Raw genomic sequence first — 21134 nt, 5'->3', positions numbered from 1 at the left:
CATCGTTGGCAAGAACAACGCATCCCGCATTTACCTCCCAATCCCAATTTGAACGAGATATCCCAGTTACATTACGAACTGCAGTCCTTGATGGATCGCCAAGATTTGTCCGAAACAGAAAAATCGCAAAAGTACGTTCAACTCTTGCAACGACTACAACTCTTTCACCAGAAAGCCTCAGACGAAACAGCTCTTCCCACTCCGAAAGATTCTAAGACCTTGATCAAAAGTCCAGCACCATCACCACTACCGCCACCACTACCAGTGATGAAGACAGAAAAAGGAGAAGAAGAAGAAGGGTTTGAAACTCCACCAGAAAAGTACGTAAGTTAACAACACCACCTACCTCCAAAATTGGATGGATTAAAAAAATGATGACCACCCCTTCTTCATCACAAGAGAAAAAGAAGGTGAAGACAGAAGTGAAACAAGAACCGATATCCCCTGTTCAGACATCCTCCTCCTCGACACCTATTGCTGGTCGCACACGCAAAGCATTGCAATCCAAGAAAGTCCCCCAAGAGAAAAAGAGTAGCATCCTCCAAGAGTGGGTGTCTTATTAACAAACAAACAAAAAAATTGAAAAAGTACTAGCCAGTATTTACTACGATCCCTCCCATCCTGCAGGTTACGCAAGAGTTCAAAAATTGTATCGTGCTGCCAAAACGCAACTGAAAAGTCTCCGTTTACCTCAAGTGCAACGATGGTTACAAGACCTACACTTTACACAAACCCATTCGACGCAAGTTTTCCAGAAGTCGCACCCGAGTGGAAGGCATCGATCATCAATGGCAAGCCGATGTCTCTCATTTGGCCAGCTACAATCGTGGCTACAAATATTTGTTTTGTGTCATCGACGTCTTTTCCAAATTTGCCTGGGTCGTACCCTTGACTTCCAAATCGAGCAGCGAGTTAGTGCGAGCCCTGCAACGGGTGTTGAAACAAAGCGGTCGTCACCCTTTTCGATGGCAAACGGACAAAGGCACCGAATTTCTGAACCAAGCTTTCCAAAAAGAATTAAAGAAACGTGACATTCATTTTTTTACCACCGAGAATCCCGAAACCAAAGCCAGCATCGTGGAACGTTTTCAACGCACTTTGAAAGAACGCATGTGGAAATATTTTACGCATCACCACACTCTGAAGTACATCGACATCTTACTGCACCTGGTGCAAACGTACAACCAATCTTACCATCGAAGCATTGGACGTGCCCCGCAAGAGGTGACTCCCGAGAACGAAGTGCTGGTGTATGAGCGCCTGTTTGGTACGTTCCCGACGATTGCTGTCCACAAGAAAAGTGGAGTGTTGGCCGTAGGAGATTGGGTACGCATTGGCAAAACCAAACGCACTTTCGACAAAGGTTACTTACCTAACTGGACTACCGAATTGTTTCGTGTCACTGGACAAGTGCATGGCCGTCATCCTGCCGTCTATAAATTGGAAGACATGAACGGAGAAGTGCTCAAAGGAACGTTTTATTTGCCTGAGTTACAACGTGTTATCAAAAAAGAAGACGACGTGTACGACATCGAAAGCATTCTCGAACGCAGAACCCCTAAAGTGGGTAAACGACGTGTCAAAGAAGTCAAAGTAAGTTGGAAAGGATATCCACCCAGTTTTGATTCTTGGATCGACGCTTCGCAAGTCATCGACTATAAAAAGAAGTGACCATCATGCCCTTTCACACAGACGCAGCTACGTCGACCACTCCTTCACCCAGTTCTTCTCTGCAAGATTTACAGAAACAACCCTTGTGGGTGTGGTGTGGAGAACGTGTGCCTAAAACGCAAATCGTCTTTTTCTGCCAAATCTTCGTGGTGTATTGTGTCATCGGGGCAGCCATCGCCAATTTGAGTTTGCAACAAGGAGACAAACAATTGTGGACCATTTTATTAAGCAGTTGCATCGGTTACCTGCTTCCCAATCCCTCCCTGAAATTCTCTTCCAACGGAAACAACACGAACCTTGTGTCCAGTGTCAGTACCACTCACCACTCCAACAACAACAATCCCATTTTGGGCGGAGACACGCCTCTGACGTCCAGTAATCCCTCGGACAGCCACAGAACTCTGGAATTATGAGTCACCAAAACCAATTTTACTTAACCTTACCCAGTGACAGTTCCATGGAGGTGTTTCCCAACAACACGTTGTGCTGTTACACGGCCAAATTACCTCAGGCCATCCAATTAGATCACGAAGCCCATTGGGAAGTGGCTTTAGTGGAAATGATTCACCCTACACAAATCCAAAACATCACTGAAAAGCAAAACACTTTTGAGGTCGAAATCCTGAACGAACAATTGCAACAAGCCATGAATGAAATCGGGTTTTCAGGGGACACAAGACCATCCAACAATTCACCCTTCAATATCTACACCTTGAAAATTCCGTCAGGGTTTTATTTTAGTGGCCAACATTTGGTGGATACCATTGCTTCCAGGTTCGAGTTAGCCTTTGGCAAAGCCCTGAACAGAATCAAAAAAGTGTCACCCTGGAGTACCATAAAGTCGCTCGTCGCTTACTGATGAAATTTCAGGATACCCAAACGTTGTCCATCAGTTTTAATCGTGATTTGTTTGATATTTTAGGTGGAGACACAAAAATGGCTCCAAATTTTAAACCGAAGATCAACAGCAATACGGAATTTTACAAGTTTTTCCGATTCCCTGTAGAACTGAACCAAGGACTGAATTTGATCTTTGTGTATTCCGATGTGGTGGAGTACAACGTGGTGGGACACACCTCCGTACCGTTACTGCGTGTCATTCCTTTCAAAGTGGATAGTGCCACAACCAGTGACCAGGAAGGTGGAAACACCTATCACGTACACCGCGAATTTGTACATCCTCATTATTTGCCCGTCAGTAAGTCGTATTTGGACACTGTCAACATTGCTATAAAAGGAGATCTAGGACAAAATATTCCATTCACCAAAGGAAAAGTCACGGTGAAACTCCATTTTAGAAAACGGTTCTCTCACGATTCGTAAGTCATGTATCCAGCGTACCGAGGGGTTGCTCGACAGCGAGACACGGTTTAGGAGATATGCTAAAATCGGCCTTTCGTTCGGTGGCCCCAGTCTTGAAACCGATAGTGACACGCGGATTGCACGCCTTGAAAGATGCGGTATTGACACAAGGCAAAGAATTTCTCCAACATGTCATCGTCGACAAACAAAACCCCAAAGAAGCTTTCATGAGGGCAGGCAAAAATGTCTTGATGCAAACGGGTAAAGACCTTTTGAGCCGACGAGAAACACCTATAAATGCCCTGCACGCTACCGAGTCAGGCATTCAACAAGGACAAGGCAGAAAGAGACGACGAAGAAAACAACCTTTCATCAGACTTCACACTTCTAAAGCTAGAAAGACAAAGAAAAGAAGAACCGTTCGAGACTTAGACGTTTTCGATTATTGAGAAACAGAAAAAATGATGCACCGAGAGTCTTGCGCCTCTTCCAAGACGGAACTGGATCTGTTTGCCATGCCACCCACCATGATGACGATGCAAGAATCCCAGTGGGTGGAATTTCATCCCGTCTCCTCATTGACCGATTCCGCTCCCATCGAGTTTGAAATCAAAGGACAGCCCGAAGATTACATCGATCTGAATAGCAGTTACTTGTACTTGAAAGTCAAAGTTCTAGATAAGACAGGAGATTAGTGGAATGGACTTGTACTTGAATAACAAACTAGTCAGTAGCAGCATGGATACTTACCCTTACCGTGCCTACCTGGAAAATCTCTTGACGTACGGAATAGACGCCAAGAACACTCATCTCAATGCCTGCGTGTTATGGGAACCTGAAAATGCTGGCCAGTTTGAAGAATTTGAAATTGATTAAAAGAAAGACCACAATGAGGGATCTGTAGAAAGAAGAGATAAAATCAAAGACGGAGAGATTTTAGAACTGATGGATCGTTTGCATTTGAAATGTGGTTGCAAGAGAAATATTTGCTGAACGGGGTGGATGTCCGCTTGAGACTCAATCGTAGCAGTGCCGCTTTCCATTTAATGGGTGATAGTGCCGATGATTACAAAACCAAAATCCAAGAAGCCAGACTCTATGTACGCCGTGTGGAAGTGTTACCTAAAGTGGGAAACGACATTAGTCACACGTTGAGCAGAACGACCGCCAAGTATCCGATACGACGCGTGGAAGTGAAAACCTTCACCATTCCCAAGGGGCAACAATCCATGATCGAAGATCATCTATTCCAAGGACAGTTACCCAAACGTTTGATTGTTGGTATCGTCGAGAATACAGCCTTCAACGGAGCTGCCAATAAAAATCCTTTCTACTTTCAACACTTTGGTGTGTCCAAGATCGAAGTCAGTCGCGATGGCAAAACCTTGTGTACTCGACCCTTCGAACCTGACTTTGACAAGAAGAATTACTTGAGGTCGTACTTGTCCCTGTACGAAGCTACCGGACAGTTAGGAACCAACACCAGTCACGGTATTACGTACGAAGATTATGCAGGAGGCTATGCTTTGTGGGCTTTTGATTTCACTCCAGACCAAGGCAGCGACGAGGGACATTTCCACCCTATAAAATCAGGCCAAATTCGTGTGGAAATTCAGTTTGCAAAACGAGTCCCTGATGAAACGGTGAACGTCATCCTGTATGCAGAATTCGATAATACGGTAGAAATCGACAGTTTGAGAGAAGTCATTCTAGACTATTGGAAGCTATGGAAGACTGTTATCCCTCTTTACCTAGTGGAGAAACTTTGGACATGGAATGTGAGGAGACTGTGGAAGAAGAAGATGTTATCATGATGAAGTCAAGATGGCCAGAACAAGAAGCCCATTTAGTCTCCTGTTTTGCCAAACACTTGGTCGAAAAAATTACAGAATTGATCAAGAAAGATTGCTATGGATGTCAAAACGATCATCCCAGTCAAATTCAACACGATAAATGCCTGATGCTGAGTCAAGAAGAAAAATTGGACGAGTATCTGGACGAAGCTTGGAGTCTCATCTCGGACGAAGTCGTGTGGCATCAGTGGTATAAAGACTTCCGTGAACATTCTTGTCCACCATTAACCACTCAAGAGATCCATCGTATCGAAGCTGTCCTAAATCAGAGTGGGGAGACAAAGCGAAGAAACGGTTATTTGTCAGACATTTTCAAGCAAAAAGTCAGGACCGACTGATCACTTATTTTTACCTGTGAAGAAGAAAACCACACAAATAAATGGATACCTGGGAACTTTATTACCTTTTGAACCACAGTTCGTACACGGCTTCTTGGAATCCTGTCGTCTGTGCTAAAGATGAACTCCCTCATCGCAAACCTCAAGACCATCAAGCTTATGTCATCAACACGGACGACAGTCATCTCCCAGGAACCCACTGGGTAGCCGTCTACTTTCCTCAAGAAGGATGTGTGGAATATTTCGATTCGTATGGATTGCCTCCTTTGGAAGACGATATCATTAACTTTATGAGAAGAAATGCTCAGACCACCCGATTCAATAATGTGAAATTACAAGGCACAGATTCCTTGGTGTGTGGACAATATTGTGTGTATTTTCTGCATCATCGCAGCCTGGCTATTCCTTAGAACATTTAGTGACTCAGTTTGATCCTCGTTCTTCTTCTAGAAACGATGTGAAAGTAGATCGATGGTTTTGTGACCATTATGCTTATCTTTTGTCTCAAGCTATGAAACGTATTGTCCATCAATGGCCTAATGACTTCCAACAGTGGAAATCACAATTTCATTCACAACGTTGTCAACCCTGTTTAAAGTAGAGTGTTAGTTGAAAAAAAAATGTTTGTGATTTGAAAAAAATGTTTGATGTTATATTGTTAGATTATTGTTAAAAATGTTTGAGTTGTTTGTTAGTGTTAAGTGATTTTTGAATAAAAAATATTGTTTTGAAGAAAAAATGCCTTTGTGGTTTGTTTGGCTATAGGAATCTTGATTTATGCTCTTTGACTTCTTACTCTCCCTCTCATGACACTCATTCAACGTTCCGGCTCGAAAACCGTAGAGGGATGTTTTCCTTCACGTCCGCGCTTTGACTTTAAAGCCGGGGTAGCCTCCAGTCTAACCATCCATTGTCGACTCATCCTCCTACGAAGATGTGCTCCAAACTAGCTAAGCTAAACGAAGCCTACGTGAATTTGCATAGGTTCAGACACAGTCTGATACCAAAGCCAGAAGAGATAGAGAATGTGAGAATGTTAAAAGTCACTGAAGACCTGATAGAAGAGCTCTTCAGAGAAGAAATGAACTGGGAGAAAGACGAATGGACAGAGAAGTACAGACTTCAGAAACAGCAGAGAGAGCAGCAACAGCAACAACAACAACAGCAGCAGCAACCTGAACCTGACAGAGGCTTTGTCGATTGTCGTATCGACACCAAAGAGTTCTTCTTCTCTTTCCGAAAAAGCAGACCTATCGTCAGAAAGTCTATCGTCAGAGGACGTCGCATTCTTAGAATATAAAAGATAGCCATAGCTTCAACTTCGCACACAAAAAAAAACAGCCCTTTTCAGGGCTACCCCAATCTCTAGAAAAGAAATAACAATCGATTTGCCAGTGTGTGTATGTAGAGTAGTGTGAATATAAACACTGACTCTTTTCTGGTGTGATTGTATGTGTTTGTGTTTGTAAGCACTAACGTACGTTTGTGTGGATAGTAGATAATGTTTTTGATGTTTGACGTGTGGGAATAGTAGATTTGGGGTTTGTTTATTGCTGCTCCGCGTATGTGGATAGTATATTATTTTTAATGAAAATTTTTAAAATAGTAATGGGTAGTAAAAAAGTGAGTGAATGTTTCTTTTAGGTCGGCGCGTTGTTTGGTTATGATCTAGGTAAGATAAATTTTGTTTTGGGGATGTTTTCCTTCACGTCGGCGCTTTTAGTATAAATTGAAAATCGCTCGACAGTCTAGCTACCCTTGTTGATTGATCAACACTAGAGAATGAGCAGAAGGCTAGCGAAACTGTTGGAACTTCATGTGCACCTGGAATATGCCTGGCTCATACTAAATGAACTGGCCGCGGAGGCCATCGTCGAAGAGGGAAGGATGAAAGAGGAGGAGAGAAGAAACAAAGAAGAGGAGGAGAGAAGAAAAAAAGAAGAGGAGGAAAAGGAAAGAGGAATGGCTGTACCACAGCCACAAAAAGGAAATTTCAGAATCCCAGAGACAGAAGATTGGGATTCTGAAGCCACTCATTCCGCCTCTGCTCTCCCCCCAAATAGAGTGAAAGGAGATTGGAGTAGGAGATGTGTGTGTGGTGCCAGGCCTGGAAGGTGTCATCATTAACCAGGTGCCATGGAGTTCAAAACAAACAGCCCTTTTCAGGGCTACCCAAACCTTTAGAAAAGAAATAGTAATCCATTTGCCAATGTGTGTATGTAGAGTAATGTGAATATAAACATTGACTCTTTTTTTCCTAGTGTGAGTGTATGTGTTTGTGTTTGTAAGCGCTCACGTACGTTTGTGTGGATAGTAGATTATTGGGTTTTGTAAGAGCTTAAGTTGGTTTGTGTGGATAGTAGATTTGGGTTTCATTTTAATGCTTTGCGTGTGTGTATAGTAGATTTGGGGTTTGTTTATTGCTGATTCATATATGTGGATAGCAGATAATATGAAATGAGAAAAGTAGGGGATGTTTTCCTTCACGTCCGCGCGTTTTAAGTAATGATCTAGGCAATATAAATTTTGTGTCTTAGGGGGATGTTTTCCTTCACGTCCGCACTTTAACTATAAGAACCCACAAAGTTCGTCATTCACACCATTCTGCAAAGAATAAAAAAGAAAATGGCTTCGAACCACCTTGATAAAATGAAAAAATTGCAAGACGTCCTGGACAATTTGGGCATGATGGAGCAAATGTTAGTTAGGCTAAATGAGGATCACTATTCTTATAGTCCCCATCGAGTGAAGATGGAGATTAACAACTTACGAAAACTAAAGGAAATCATCAGTAATCTGTTGAAAGAAATAAAGGAGGAGAAGGAGGATGAAGAGGAAAGGATAAGGATGAGAGCATGGAACGAAAAAATTGAAAAAGAAGAAGAAAATGAGAAGAGGAAGAAAGAAGAGGAGGAGAAGCAGAAAGAAGAGACAAAGAAGAAAAAGGAGGAAGAAAAGAATAGAAAAAGTGTAGGACAGAAAATAAGAAGCTGGTGGAGAAATAGAAGAAGAAGAAGAAGAAGAAGAAGAAACCCAAAGGCCCTTTTCAGGGCCACCCACATCTCTCGAAAAGAGATAGACTTTCAATTGCCTACCCGTTTTTTATTTTTATTTTTATTTTTATTTTATTTTTTAAATATAGAGACCCCTCCCTATTTCAATTTTCGCCTGTTCCATTTCCATACACCCATCAGGTCGGGACCCTATTAAAATAGGGTCCCGACCCTGTTCCATTTCCCCTTGATGCTCAACAGGCCCAAGATTTTTTTTTTTTTTGTGTATGTTAAATTCCCTTGAGGCTCAACAGGCCCACGATTTTTTCCCATGTTAATTTCACTTGACGCTATATCCCCCCAGGGGTTTCCGTAATGTTAAATTTCCCATTGACGCTACATCCCCCCAGGGTGTTTTTTAATGCTAATTCCCCTTGACGCTTTGTCGCCCCCATACACTACTAATATTCATATACACACTAGAATGAGGTATAATTCATATATAATATTCAAAGCGATGTCAATCATTTAGGAAATATTATACCATGATGACGAAAATAATGCTAAAACATTTTTATTTACACTTTTAACAGAAGCCTGTGTGGATCGGACGCAGTGATGGAGCTGAAAAGTCAAATGGCAGATAATGATATCGATTTTGAGTGCCAAGAAAATCCAAGGTTTATATGCCAACAAAACACACGTCCATTGTCAAAACTTATAATAACACATTATATCGATAATAACGATTACTTTTATATAGGAATTACTTATCAACACTAATTATGAAGCTATTAAGGGGTATTCGAAAAGTGCTGTATATTTGATTCAAGTTTTGTTTCTTTGAACCTGTCAATGAATCTTACACCGATCGATAGGTAACATAAAGTTCTAATACATGATGTGCAGGTACACGTACAGGACGCCAGATACCGGCAGATATATTCGTGTGATGTAATTAAATGTTAGTAAAGTAAAAGTAGAGCAATTCTACTATTGAGCAAAGAGTTTAGCGTAACATTTGGGAGCTCGTATCTACTCTCTGACTGATATTGAGGATCACTTGAATAAAATCGACGGATGTCATTCTCTATCGTACTAAAAAAATTCAAGTGGTTTGATCGTTTTAAAACTGGTCCCGATTTCTTGGAATATGGCCCACGTTTTGTTGGAACTTTATCTGCGATTGGTGATCGGTAAGTGGCAGCTATGAATGGGGAAATCGATGAAGATATTTATCTTATTTCGGGCATTTATTCGTCAAGTGTTTCCTTATATTAAAGAATAAGTTCCACCTGGAATAGTTTACACAAAATGGGTCCCACATTTGTTAACAGCTAATAAAAAAGGGACTCGAGTTGAAGACTAGAAAGAGCGACTTGCAAAATATGAAACTAGTGTCCAGGGACATTTACATGAAGCTGGCACATGTGATTAAACTTTATATTCTTTGGACCCTATATAAGAAACAATAACAATAAAGTTTGGATCCGACAAAATGAGCAGAGACCTCAAAGGGCTGGACGTATTCGGAAAGTAAAGACAGTTTCTGCATGCATGCAGAAATGCCGATCCTCTTTGTACCTAATACAGTCATTTTTTACGTATCCAAAATGTTTTCAGACGTTGTGAAACACTTCGGAATCATTCGTGCGTGCGCCATTATCAGAGGCATCCATCTGCTCCATGATAACTCACGGGCAAATACATCTAAAGTTGTGACAGGCTTCCTGAAGGAGAACAGCATCCAAACCTTGCCATACCTTCCGTACAGCACTTATTTAGCCTAGCTATTCTTTGCTAAAATCCCGTGATATGCGATTCTCTCAGAGGCTAACGATTTGAAAGCCGATATGTAGCTGGAAGTGCCCCTTTTCAGTGTATGAGCAGCATTAAAAAAAGTGAATACAAAATTACATTTAACGAATGGATAATTGAATTGTTGTTGTTGTTGTAGGGTTTAACGCCACTTTTCAGCACAAGATAGGCCATACATGGCGGCCAGTATTAATGGTGGAGGAAGAACCCTGAAAAACCCCGGAAAGAACAACCGACCCACGAGAAGCTACTGGCAAGCTTTCTCACATAACCACATTAGCCGAATCCGAGACTCGAACCGACGCGGACAGAGATGAGATGGCAGTGATCCGTAACGATGAGCGCTTTAGACCACTCGGCCACTCGGGGCCCCATAATTGAATTGAGAGTGTGTGTAAAGGTATTCTTAAAGGGGACTAGATGTTCAACAATAATGAACACTTTTAACAATGCACCAATATTCGGAACTTTTCAAATACCCTTTCATTTGTCCCAGTTGTTCCATCTGCACATAATGTCAATCCGCTTCCTACATCCCGTGTACTCGACATGAGTTTGTCACCTACTTATCTGAAAAATTGCTTTCGAAATTTGGTTTTTGTTTTTCCAATAGGTTGATAAGGTGTATTTGAAAGCGAAGTGAGCTGTGTGGGTGAATATCGTAGTCATATATACTCTTCCTTTCAAAACAGATACGAAACCGGAGTCTTAATAGGAGTTAATTGGGGGGCCCTAATCTGGTAAGATTGTCAACATTATGTCAAGCTTGGACATCGAACACAAAAGCACACATTCGAAAATCTTCAGAGTTTGTTAATTTTCTCAGCATGATACAGTAGACTCAGAACGCACGGTGGTGTATACTTTTGTCGCCGCCATTATGAAGCGTAGCATGCTTACAACAGAAAAGGTATGGGCTGGTTTCCAGATTACAGTGTTGATATGCAATTTGCAAAACTACTGTTTAAATGCAAGCTGTACATAAGGGTGTAAAACGCGAACATTTGTGACGTGTTCTTGTCCAATAATGTTGCACTGCATCGATAGGGTTGGAGTAATGGAAATGGCTTTGATCAGTGATAAAGTTTACATCGTAATATTTTAAATTAAACAACCGTGGCTTCAACTACCAATAACCGAACCTTTGCGCGTGGTATCTTGGGATTTTCCTGATTGTTTGTCATGTACATCACGGTGATTCAACTTCACTTATGAGTCAATGTAACCTGATTGCATATAAGCAACGGTGAGCGTGGCTTTCTGTCCTTTCGTTGCAGACTTAATTTCAATGAAAAACATGTACGTTTCTCATATCCTAATTTCCTATGGTTAGGGTGTGCGTGCAGTAGTTAAGCTCATGTTTATTACACATGATTACAGTTTGACGCAGCTCGTGTCTGACGCCGTTCTTATTCCAAGTAAACAAACCGGTATATTAAACGCTAAGTTTACCCGTAAGTTCACATTAAATGATTATTCAGTACATTCGTGGTGCAGACTGACATTGAACTTCCTATTTTTCAATATTTCACTCAGAGGTGTCATCAAATCGAGGAGACGTCTAATTAGTATTGAAAGGGAAGCTACTCCATTCTATAATGTGGGACATTTTTTGTGCCTTCATTCTCGTCCTTCTCTAGACTGATTAGCTTATAAATTCCACAAGCTTTTCAAATACGAGGAGAATTCTATTTTGTGCTGACGGCTGCAAACAAGACAGATTTAGTACACAATCAAGACGTATTTCCCCCATCCTTGCGAATCATTTTAAAGCAATCGATAGATGTGATAGCATATCTCATATTTTCTAAATTAGAGTTAAAGTGATTGATGATGTATGCGACTAATTATTAGAACAAATTAATGGATCTTTCATCTCTAATTCAAATTATTCATTGTTTATTGTCTTTGCGGGAGCATGTTGTGCTCTCTTTCAGGTAAAACCTGTGCGTATTTGTCCTACATCGACACAAATTGTTCAAAACGATTATTTTCCTTTTTCAGAGAAGTGATGTTTATTTATTGCGCTGAAAATCCTTCTGCTGATGTGTGCACTTCGGTACTGACAAGTTCGACGGTGTCAAGTTCAAGGCTATGCAATTATCATTCTTTGTTTTTAACAGCTATATTACTGTTTACTTCCTTCTTTCTTTTGTTATAATATTAAGCGAATGAAATGAAAACTTCTTAAAAACTGCAAAGATCTAATGTCCTTTTTTATTATTGTCGCACTCTTCCTGGTATAAAAGCTAATTTTCAGAGCATGTTGATGTGTTGTGCCTTTAATATTAGCGACGTCAATATATACTAAACACACTCGTCAGTATAAATATGAGTGTGTGTTTGTGTGTCTGTGTGTCTGTGTGTGTGTATGTGGTACTTTGACCACAGTCCAATTTCATTGAGTAAAGAATGGTGCGAGCATTATGTCGTGTAGCCATTTTACTTCGGTTTCTCATGTCATATAAACAAGAAAGTTAGCATGCACCATGGGCTCGCCTGGGTTCTGTGCGGTTTTGTCCGCACGACTGCCTAAAAAAGGAAACAGGCAGGTCCCTATTGGTGCTAAGAAAGAAAATAATTGTTCTTTTAAAAAATGCAAATAGACATTGATTAACCGTCTCATTGTTTTCTTTATCATCACTCTAATCTTTCCTAAATTTATTTTAGTTTTAGGATTCTTTATGCCATCAGTCTCTCTCGGATGTTGTAGGATACTGTAATGGTCACGTACCGTCTTTATTTGGTAGTCTGTAAATACCATTTTTTCCAAATTACTGGACTTTCTATTAGAAGCCAATCACTTTATGTATTTTGCCTGGATACCAAGGCATCAACTATTAGTATCTCCTCGACGCGCTATGCCACGTTTTCTTGTTTTGTAAGCCACCAAACTCATGGCCTAATTAGTCTGAGATCGTGCTCACGGTCCTACACCCAAACACTGACTTAAGTACATTGATGCAGTCGACCCTGTTACTTTTGACTGCTACGTCATTTTGTCATCATTATCTACTGTACGAGCAGCCCGCTTTGTACGGACCAAATAGTCAGCTTTGAGAAACTCGAGCCGGGTTGAAATCGCTTCTAGAATGTTGCTTTACGTTGCAAATTCAACCACTATGTTCATATTTAGTTGTTCGTTGTGCTGCTTGATATCGGCGAACAGTCCGTCTGAGATTGACTTTGCAATTTTTCCGTGAAGAGAGGCCAAGGTATCTCTATGCAAGAGCTCAATGCTTTTCTTCAGAGTATATTTCGAACAGTGTAACAAACGAAAATCAGTATAAAATATATATGCGCACAAATAAGCTATTAAAAATCTGCATCTGAAGCTGAAGATTCTCTAGGAATAGGCTTGTGTCAACTTTAATTTTTGTCGATGGACAAACAACATAAAGCTTACAATGTATTCACATCAAGAACTTTCTCGATCTCGTCGCCGGCTTGAACTCTTATGTGGGCTATTAATTCGATTTGGCCACTTTGTTAATTACTACCGAAGTATATGCCTTGTGCGATGCAGACTGTATTTCATTTTTCGCCGTTGTCTATTTATCGACCTCATATAGCATAAACTTAAACAGATCATTGGAGATGATATTGTGGCTTAACGCCTTAGATATGAGATCTGCAAATCTTTGATTCGACAATAACGTGAGTAGTAAATGGGGGCACTTTACCGTCAATGGGAATTAGCATTACAGAGACCCCTGGGTCAGATTAGCGTCAAGGGAAATTTAACATGGAGAAAAATCGTGGGTCAGATTAGCGTCAAGGGAAATTAACATGGAGAAAAATCGTTGGACTGTTGAGCGTCAAGGGGAATTGAACATGGGAATAGAGTGTGGGTCTATCTAGGGACTAGGGGAATTTAACATATGGAAATTGAACATGGTGGGTCTGTATAGCGTCAAGAGGAATTGAACATGGTGGGATTGTCTAGGGACAATGATGGTACAGGGTCAAACACAACAGAGACAGAGACATACATGCACTAGTACAAGCGTGAGATTTATATATAAAGCATTACCAAGACCTGAAATCTTGCTGGGGTGTTCAAAAATTTGCATAATTGTAATGATGCTATAAATAGCTATAATCAAGGAAATGCTCAACGACAAAATGGATGTGACTAAAAGTAACGCTAAAATGACGAAATTGTCCCAGAATTTAAAGGAAAATAAACATATCCCCGAAAATTAAGTTACAATGGTTTAGACTAAAATGGATAAAATTAGTAACTACTTACAATATCAACTTCTGTGACGATCGTGAATAAATACCTATGTATCTATAATCAGCTGAAATTCCCATGAAATTCCACTATCTATTTATAGCTCCAACTTGTGGGTTTTTCCTTTGGAAAATCCCACTATCTTTTTATAGCCTCAGCTTGAGTGACGTTCCTGTTTATGAATTCTAGTATATATGTATAGCTACAAAATGTGGAAATCCCCCAAGTCGATATTTATAGTCTCAAAATTTCCAGCCTCAGTGACGTCACTGTACTGAACACTAGGGGATAAATGGCAACAGTGTTGCAAGTGGCTGACCTGAATACGCGCTACTGTAGGTAGGTAGGTAGAGTGTATCTGATAGGGATAAAGTGAGTTTTATAGGGACAAACAGAGACCAATACACACACACACACACACAATATACGCGCGCAGACTCACACACACACACACACAGAGGGAAGAGGAAAAAACAAACCCCAAAATATACTATCCACACTTGGGAGGAAGAAGAAAAAACAACCAAATATACGATCTACACAACGTACGCTAACACACACACACACACACACACACACACACACACACACAGAAGAGGAAAAAACAAACCCCAAATATACTATCCACACTCGGGAGGAAGAAAAAAAAAAACCAAATATACGATCTACACAACGTACCCGAACACACACACACACACACACACACACACAGGGAAGAGGAAAAAACAAAATCCAAATATACTATCAACACAGAAGGGAGATAATACAAACCCCAAATAAACTATCCACACAAACGTACGCGAACGCATACAAACCCCAAATGAACTATCCACACAAACGTACGCGAACGCATACAAACCCCAAATATACTATCCACACTCGGGAGGAAGAAGAAAACACAACCAAATATACGATCTACACAACGTACGCTAACACACACACACACACACAGAAGAGGAAAAAACAAACCCCAAATATACTATCCACACTCGGGAGGAAGAAAAAAAAACAACCAAATATACGATCTACACAACGTACGCGAACACACACACACACACACAGGGAAGAGGAAAAAACAAAATCCAAATATACTATCAACACAGAAGGGAGATAATACAAACCCCAAATAAACTATCCACACAAACGTACGCGAACGCATACAAACCCCAAATAAACTATCCACACAAACGTACGTGAACGCATACAAACCCCAAATATACTATCCACACTCGGGAGGAAGAAGAAAAAACAACCAAATATACGATCTACACAACGTACGCTAACACACACACACACACACACACACACACACACACACACGCACGCACACCACAGAGGGAAGAAGAAAACCATTATACACTATCCACACGGAGTGAAGAAATAACCCTTTATATATATATATATATATATATATATATATATATATATATATATATATATATATACTATCAACAGAGAGTGAAGAAAATAACCCATTATATTCCATCAACACAGAGTGAAGAAGAAAAAGTTTTTTGAAAGCACCTAAGCCCTCACCTGCAATGACCAACTCTGCCAAACACCTACACCCCACCCCACCCCCCACTCCCAACACTACAAAACCCATTTAACCCGTTATTTTATGGCATCAGTGTGTGATTTAGGAAACATCAAGACACAAAATGATGGATGAATAGACTGACTATTGTTTACGGACTTGCATGCCTAAAGAGCGTGCGTGAAGGAAAACATCCTTCCATTTCAATTCTAACTAAAACATGATCCAGAGGGATAGAGAGATGAAAGAGCACAATTTCATAAAGTGTGAGTAAAAACAAAACACGCCATCCTTATTATACAATGTCAAGACCAAGAGACACTTACGTTTTCTTTCTGGTCTATTCTCCTTTAGCAGGTAGTATGAAATTTCACATCAGGGCCAACGCATCGGCTCACATTGTCAATTTTTCCATTTCCATGTCTTTACTGGCACAAGTTCTTCATCATCTTCAATTTCTTCTTCTTCTTCTGAATCCCTCTTCTCTGTTTCGTCTTGTTTTTTTTTTTCTTCTCTTTTCTCGTAGGGCATTCTGAATTCCAGTGTCCTTTCCCCTGACAACGATATTAGGTATCTTGACTTTTGTCTCTCTTTCTTAGACGAAGCAGGTATTTTGGAGACAAATACCCATTTACCTTTGCAGCTATAGCAAACTTAGCACACACTTTCGTATGACTCTCATCAAATCAACGACCAAAAGAGTAAGTTTTGTTGCCACTTTCGCCTGTGAATTATGCTTTCGTATGACTTTTAGCAAATATTTGACCAGCAGGTCGATCTGTGCTGACTCTTCCATCTTCGTGATCGTTTGAGAGCGGAATGAATACTCTGACGCTAAGACACTCTCCTTATATACAGGGACCTGCTGCGTATGAAACCTAGTCAAATGTAATTTTGCAATAAGATGAAACGATTTCATTGAGGAAGTAAAAGGCAATGAATGATGTACCGTATCGCCTCACACAAAACCTGAAGTGTTAGCTTAGATCCGTGTCAGCAATTTCGAAGACATAACTGAGCTTTCATCAATGCTCTCCATTTATACCACAAAACCACGAGTCCTGATTCACGCCAAAAGAAATTTCGTTCGGTCCATAAAAAATAGTATCACATCCGAGAAACGCAAAACCGAACTTCCAGAAAACTGAGAACGACGGCTTACACCTACAACGTGAAATGTATGAGTTCAAGTAGTGCGTAAAACTTAGTCAAATTAAATTTTTATAGTCAAGACGAAACGATCTCTTTTCGAAGAAGAAAGCAGACACCAAGCGACAATGGCGATCCGTGTCACACAACACTTTTCAAAATGTATATGATCAGAGGTTTGTTCTAGCGATCTGCACGGTTAAATTAAATGTTGATGTATTTTGCAATAAGACGGACACAATTTCCATGGGATCGCCCATGGAACCATTGTTCGTGCATTAGTTTAATTTTTTAAAATATTTTTTTATATAAATCGCCTATAGGATAGACCCAGTAAAGCATGGCCATTCTCGTCACTGTGTGAATAGCTACTCAAGTCAATTCGAAGTGAACGCGGTAAGAAAATAAGTATAGCCAATGAAATGGCTTACAACGGGTGATGCATTGTTTTGTTCTAGGACTGTGTGGCATAATAATCCCTATGTTCTTGCGTTGTTACCATTACAGTGCAGACAGACTGAAATGTGAACTTACAAGCCCTCTTTGTGTGTGTGTGTTGTACCATTTCTTCTTACCACATCAAAATACTGAGCGTCACAGTATTGGTTCGCGTTTTCAAGCTGACCATTTTTTTATATCTCACTTAAACATTTTAACATAAACACTCACACTCACATCGGTAGAGTCAGAACAGACGTGTTATAGTACTGAGGGGCATGTTATCTTTTCTTTTTGTTTGTTTGTTTTTTTTTTTCAAACTAATAAATTTGGGGTTTGTATGAAGTAAAGAACCGAAAGTACAGTGAAACTCAAGGATGATGACCCAATCTGTCTGTCTATTGATGCGTGTATTTACTTAAGAAGAAATATGACCTCTAAAACACAAAGAGATACGGCAAGCATGATTAGAATGAACATAACGATGTTTTCCTTCACGCCCGTGTAATTTAGAGCTTCAATCCTCTTTGAAGACAAACTTGGTCTCCTTTTGTAGGGCTTGAAATAATAAAAAATCTGAAAAAATCTTAAGCACTTTGCTATAGATAATTTCATCAACAGACTAAACAACATAAATACCGTTACAACACTAGAAAGCCTTAAATCTTCTATCAAAAAGAAATGCATAAAAAATTAAAGATTAACGATAACTAACCAATGAAACCGAATTTAACAAAGGCAGTGACATGTGAAGAAATGGCTCTCACTTTGGAAAGGTAGGCGAACGTACTCTGTCATGCACCATCAACTTGAAAAAAAATTATAAACAGAGAGAAACCTGAATTCAAAATTCAGTTTTTTTGTCTTCATAATTGTTTCGTTTCTTTTTTCTTTTTTTTGGAACAAATCTAAGCACTAATATAGAGTGGAAAAGGGAAAAGGGACACCAACTGTCTGGGTTATTTTCTTTCTTGCAAGCCCCTATGTTCCACTTCTGTTTGTGATAATAACTTGTGATACTTCACATTTTCTAAAGTGGAAATCTTTACAAGCCGTACAAAATACAAAACTTATATGACTTTGGCTTTTGACACTTGCACAGACTCTTCATTTTATAAGTGTCACGAGAAAATTGTATATCCAATTTTTACCATTTTCAAAAACACGCACACACTTGCAGCTTGACCAGAAATATGTACATCTTGTTTTGTGGATAAGTCACAGACAAGTCTAAGCATATATAGGTGATTATGAACGTTAGGAATATCCCCTCATTTTTTTAAGAAATATCAAAGCTTGTATGTGCATTTTCCCTTTTCCACTCTATATTAGTGCTTAGATTTGTTCCAAAAAGAAGAAAAAAGAAACGAAACAATTTTGAAGACAAAAAAACTGAATTTTGAATTCAGGTTTCTCTCTGTTTATAATTTTTTTTCAAGTTGATGGTGCATGACAGAGTACGTTCGCCTACCTTTCCAAAGTGAGAGCCATTTCTTCACATGTCACTGCCTTTGTTAAATTCGGTTTCATTGGTTAGTTATCGTTAATCTTTAATTTTTTATGCATTTCTTTTTGATAGAAGATTTAAGGCTTTCTAGTGTTGTAACGGTATTTATGTTGTTTAGTCTGTTGATGAAATTATCTATAGCAAAGTGCTTAAGATTTTTTCAGATTTTTTATTATTTCAAGCCCTACAAAAGGAGACCAAGTTTGTCTTCAAAGAGGATTGAAGCTCTAAATTACACGGGCGTGAAGGAAAACATCGTTATGTTCATTCTAATCATGCTTGCCGTATCTCTTTGTGTTTTAGAGGTCATATTTCTTCTTAAGTAAATACACGCATCAATAGACAGACAGATTGGGTCATCATCCTTGAGTTTCACTGTACTTTCGGTTCTTTACTTCATACAAACCCCAAATTTATTAGTTTGAAAAAAAAAAACAAACAAACAAAAAGAAAAGATAACATGCCCCTCAGTACTATAACACGTCTGTTCTGACTCTACCGATGTGAGTGTGAGTGTTTATGTTAAAATGTTTAAGTGAGATATAAAAAAATGGTCAGCTTGAAAACGCGAACCAATACTGTGACGCTCAGTATTTTGATGTGGTAAGAAGAAATGGTACAACACACACACACAAAGAGGGCTTGTAAGTTCACATTTCAGTCTGTCTGCACTGTAATGGTAACAACGCAAGAACATAGGGATTATTATGCCACACAGTCCTAGAACAAAACAATGCATCACCCGTTGTAAGCCATTTCATTGGCTATACTTATTTTCTTACCGCGTTCACTTCGAATTGACTTGAGTAGCTATTCACACAGTGACGAGAATGGCCATGCTTTACTGGGTCTATCCTATAGGCGATTTATATAAAAAAATATTTTAAAAAATTAAACTAATGCACGAACAATGGTTCCATGGGCGATCCCATGGAAATTGTGTCCGTCTTATTGCAAAATACATCAACATTTAATTTAACCGTGCAGATCGCTAGAACAAACCTCTGATCATATACATTTTGAAAAGTGTTGTGTGACACGGATCGCCATTGTCGCTTGGTGTCTGCTTTCTTCTTCGAAAAGAGATCGTTTCGTCTTGACTATAAAAATTTAATTTGACTAAGTTTTACGCACTACTTGAACTCATACATTTCACGTTGTAGGTGTAAGCCGTCGTTCTCAGTTTTCTGGAAGTTCGGTTTTGCGTTTCTCGGATGTGATACTATTTTTTATGGACCGAACGAAATTTCTTTTGGCGTGAATCAGGACTCGTGGTTTTGTGGTATAAATGGAGAGCATTGATGAAAGCTCAGTTATGTCTTCGAAATTGCTGACACGGATCTAAGCTAACACTTCAGGTTTTGTGTGAGGCGATACGGTACATCATTCATTGCCTTTTACTTCCTCAATGAAATCGTTTCATCTTATTGCAAAATTACATTTGACTAGGTTTCATACGCAGCAGGTCCCTGTATATAAGGAGAGTGTCTTAGCGTCAGAGTATTCATTCCGCTCTCAAACGATCACGAAGATGGAATAGTCAGCACAGATCGACCTGCTGGTCAAATATTTGCTAAAAGTCATACGAAAGCATAATTCACAGGCGAAAGTGGCAACAAAACTTACTCTTTTGGTCGTTGATTTGATGAGAGTCATACGAAAGTGTGTGCTAAGTTTGCTATAGCTGCAAAGGTAAATGGGTATTTGTCTCCAAAATACCTGCTTCGTCTAAGAAAGAGAGACAAAAGTCAAGATACCTAATATCGTTGTCAGGGGAAAGGACACTGGAATTCAGAATGCCCTACGAGAAAAGAGAAGAAAAAAAAACAAGACGAAACAGAGAAGAGGGATTCAGAAGAAGAAGAAGAAATTGAAGATGATGAAGAACTTGTGCCAGTAAAGACATGGAAATGGAAAAATTGACAATGTGAGCCGATGCGTTGGCCCTGATGTGAAATTTCATACTACCTGCTAAAGGAGAATAGACCAGAAAGAAAACGTAAGTGTCTCTTGGTCTTGACATTGTATAATAAGGATGGCGTGTTTTGTTTTTACTCACACTTTATGAAATTGTGCTCTTTCATCTCTCTATCCCTCTGGATCATGTTTTAGTTAGAATTGAAATGGAAGGATGTTTTCCTTCACGCACGCTCTTTAGGCATGCAAGTCCGTAAACAATAGTCAGTCTATTCATCCATCATTTTGTGCCTTGATGTTTCCTAAATCACACACTAATGCCATAAAATAACGGGTTAAATGGGTTTTGTAGTGTTGGGAGTGGGGGGTGGGGT

General features: G+C 39.7%; 1 protein-coding gene across 2 annotated transcripts in view; it reads left to right on the top strand.

The window, feature by feature from the left end:
- Positions 1 to 12234, top strand: part of LOC149799190 (ADP-ribosyl cyclase/cyclic ADP-ribose hydrolase-like) — a 62038-nt gene extending 49804 nt beyond the window's left edge. For both annotated transcript variants that reach the window (XM_089958445.1, XM_089958446.1), the window contains 2 exons: positions 8751 to 8837; positions 11980 to 12234. In XM_089958445.1, the coding sequence (XP_089814571.1) occupies positions 8751 to 8837; positions 11980 to 12136 (244 nt within the window). In that variant the 3' untranslated portion in view covers positions 12137 to 12234. The remainder of the gene's footprint in view (positions 1 to 8750; positions 8838 to 11979) is intronic.
- The last annotated feature ends 8900 nt before the right edge of the window (positions 12235 to 21134 follow it).

The sequence above is a fragment of the Sinohyriopsis cumingii genome, chromosome 5 (assembly GCF_028554795.1).
Source record: "Sinohyriopsis cumingii isolate HCF-2022 chromosome 5, ASM2855479v2, whole genome shotgun sequence".
Taxonomy (NCBI): Eukaryota; Metazoa; Mollusca; class Bivalvia; order Unionida; family Unionidae; genus Sinohyriopsis; species Sinohyriopsis cumingii.
Note: the sequence above shows the minus strand (reverse complement) of the source record. Positions and strands in the feature narration are given on the sequence as shown.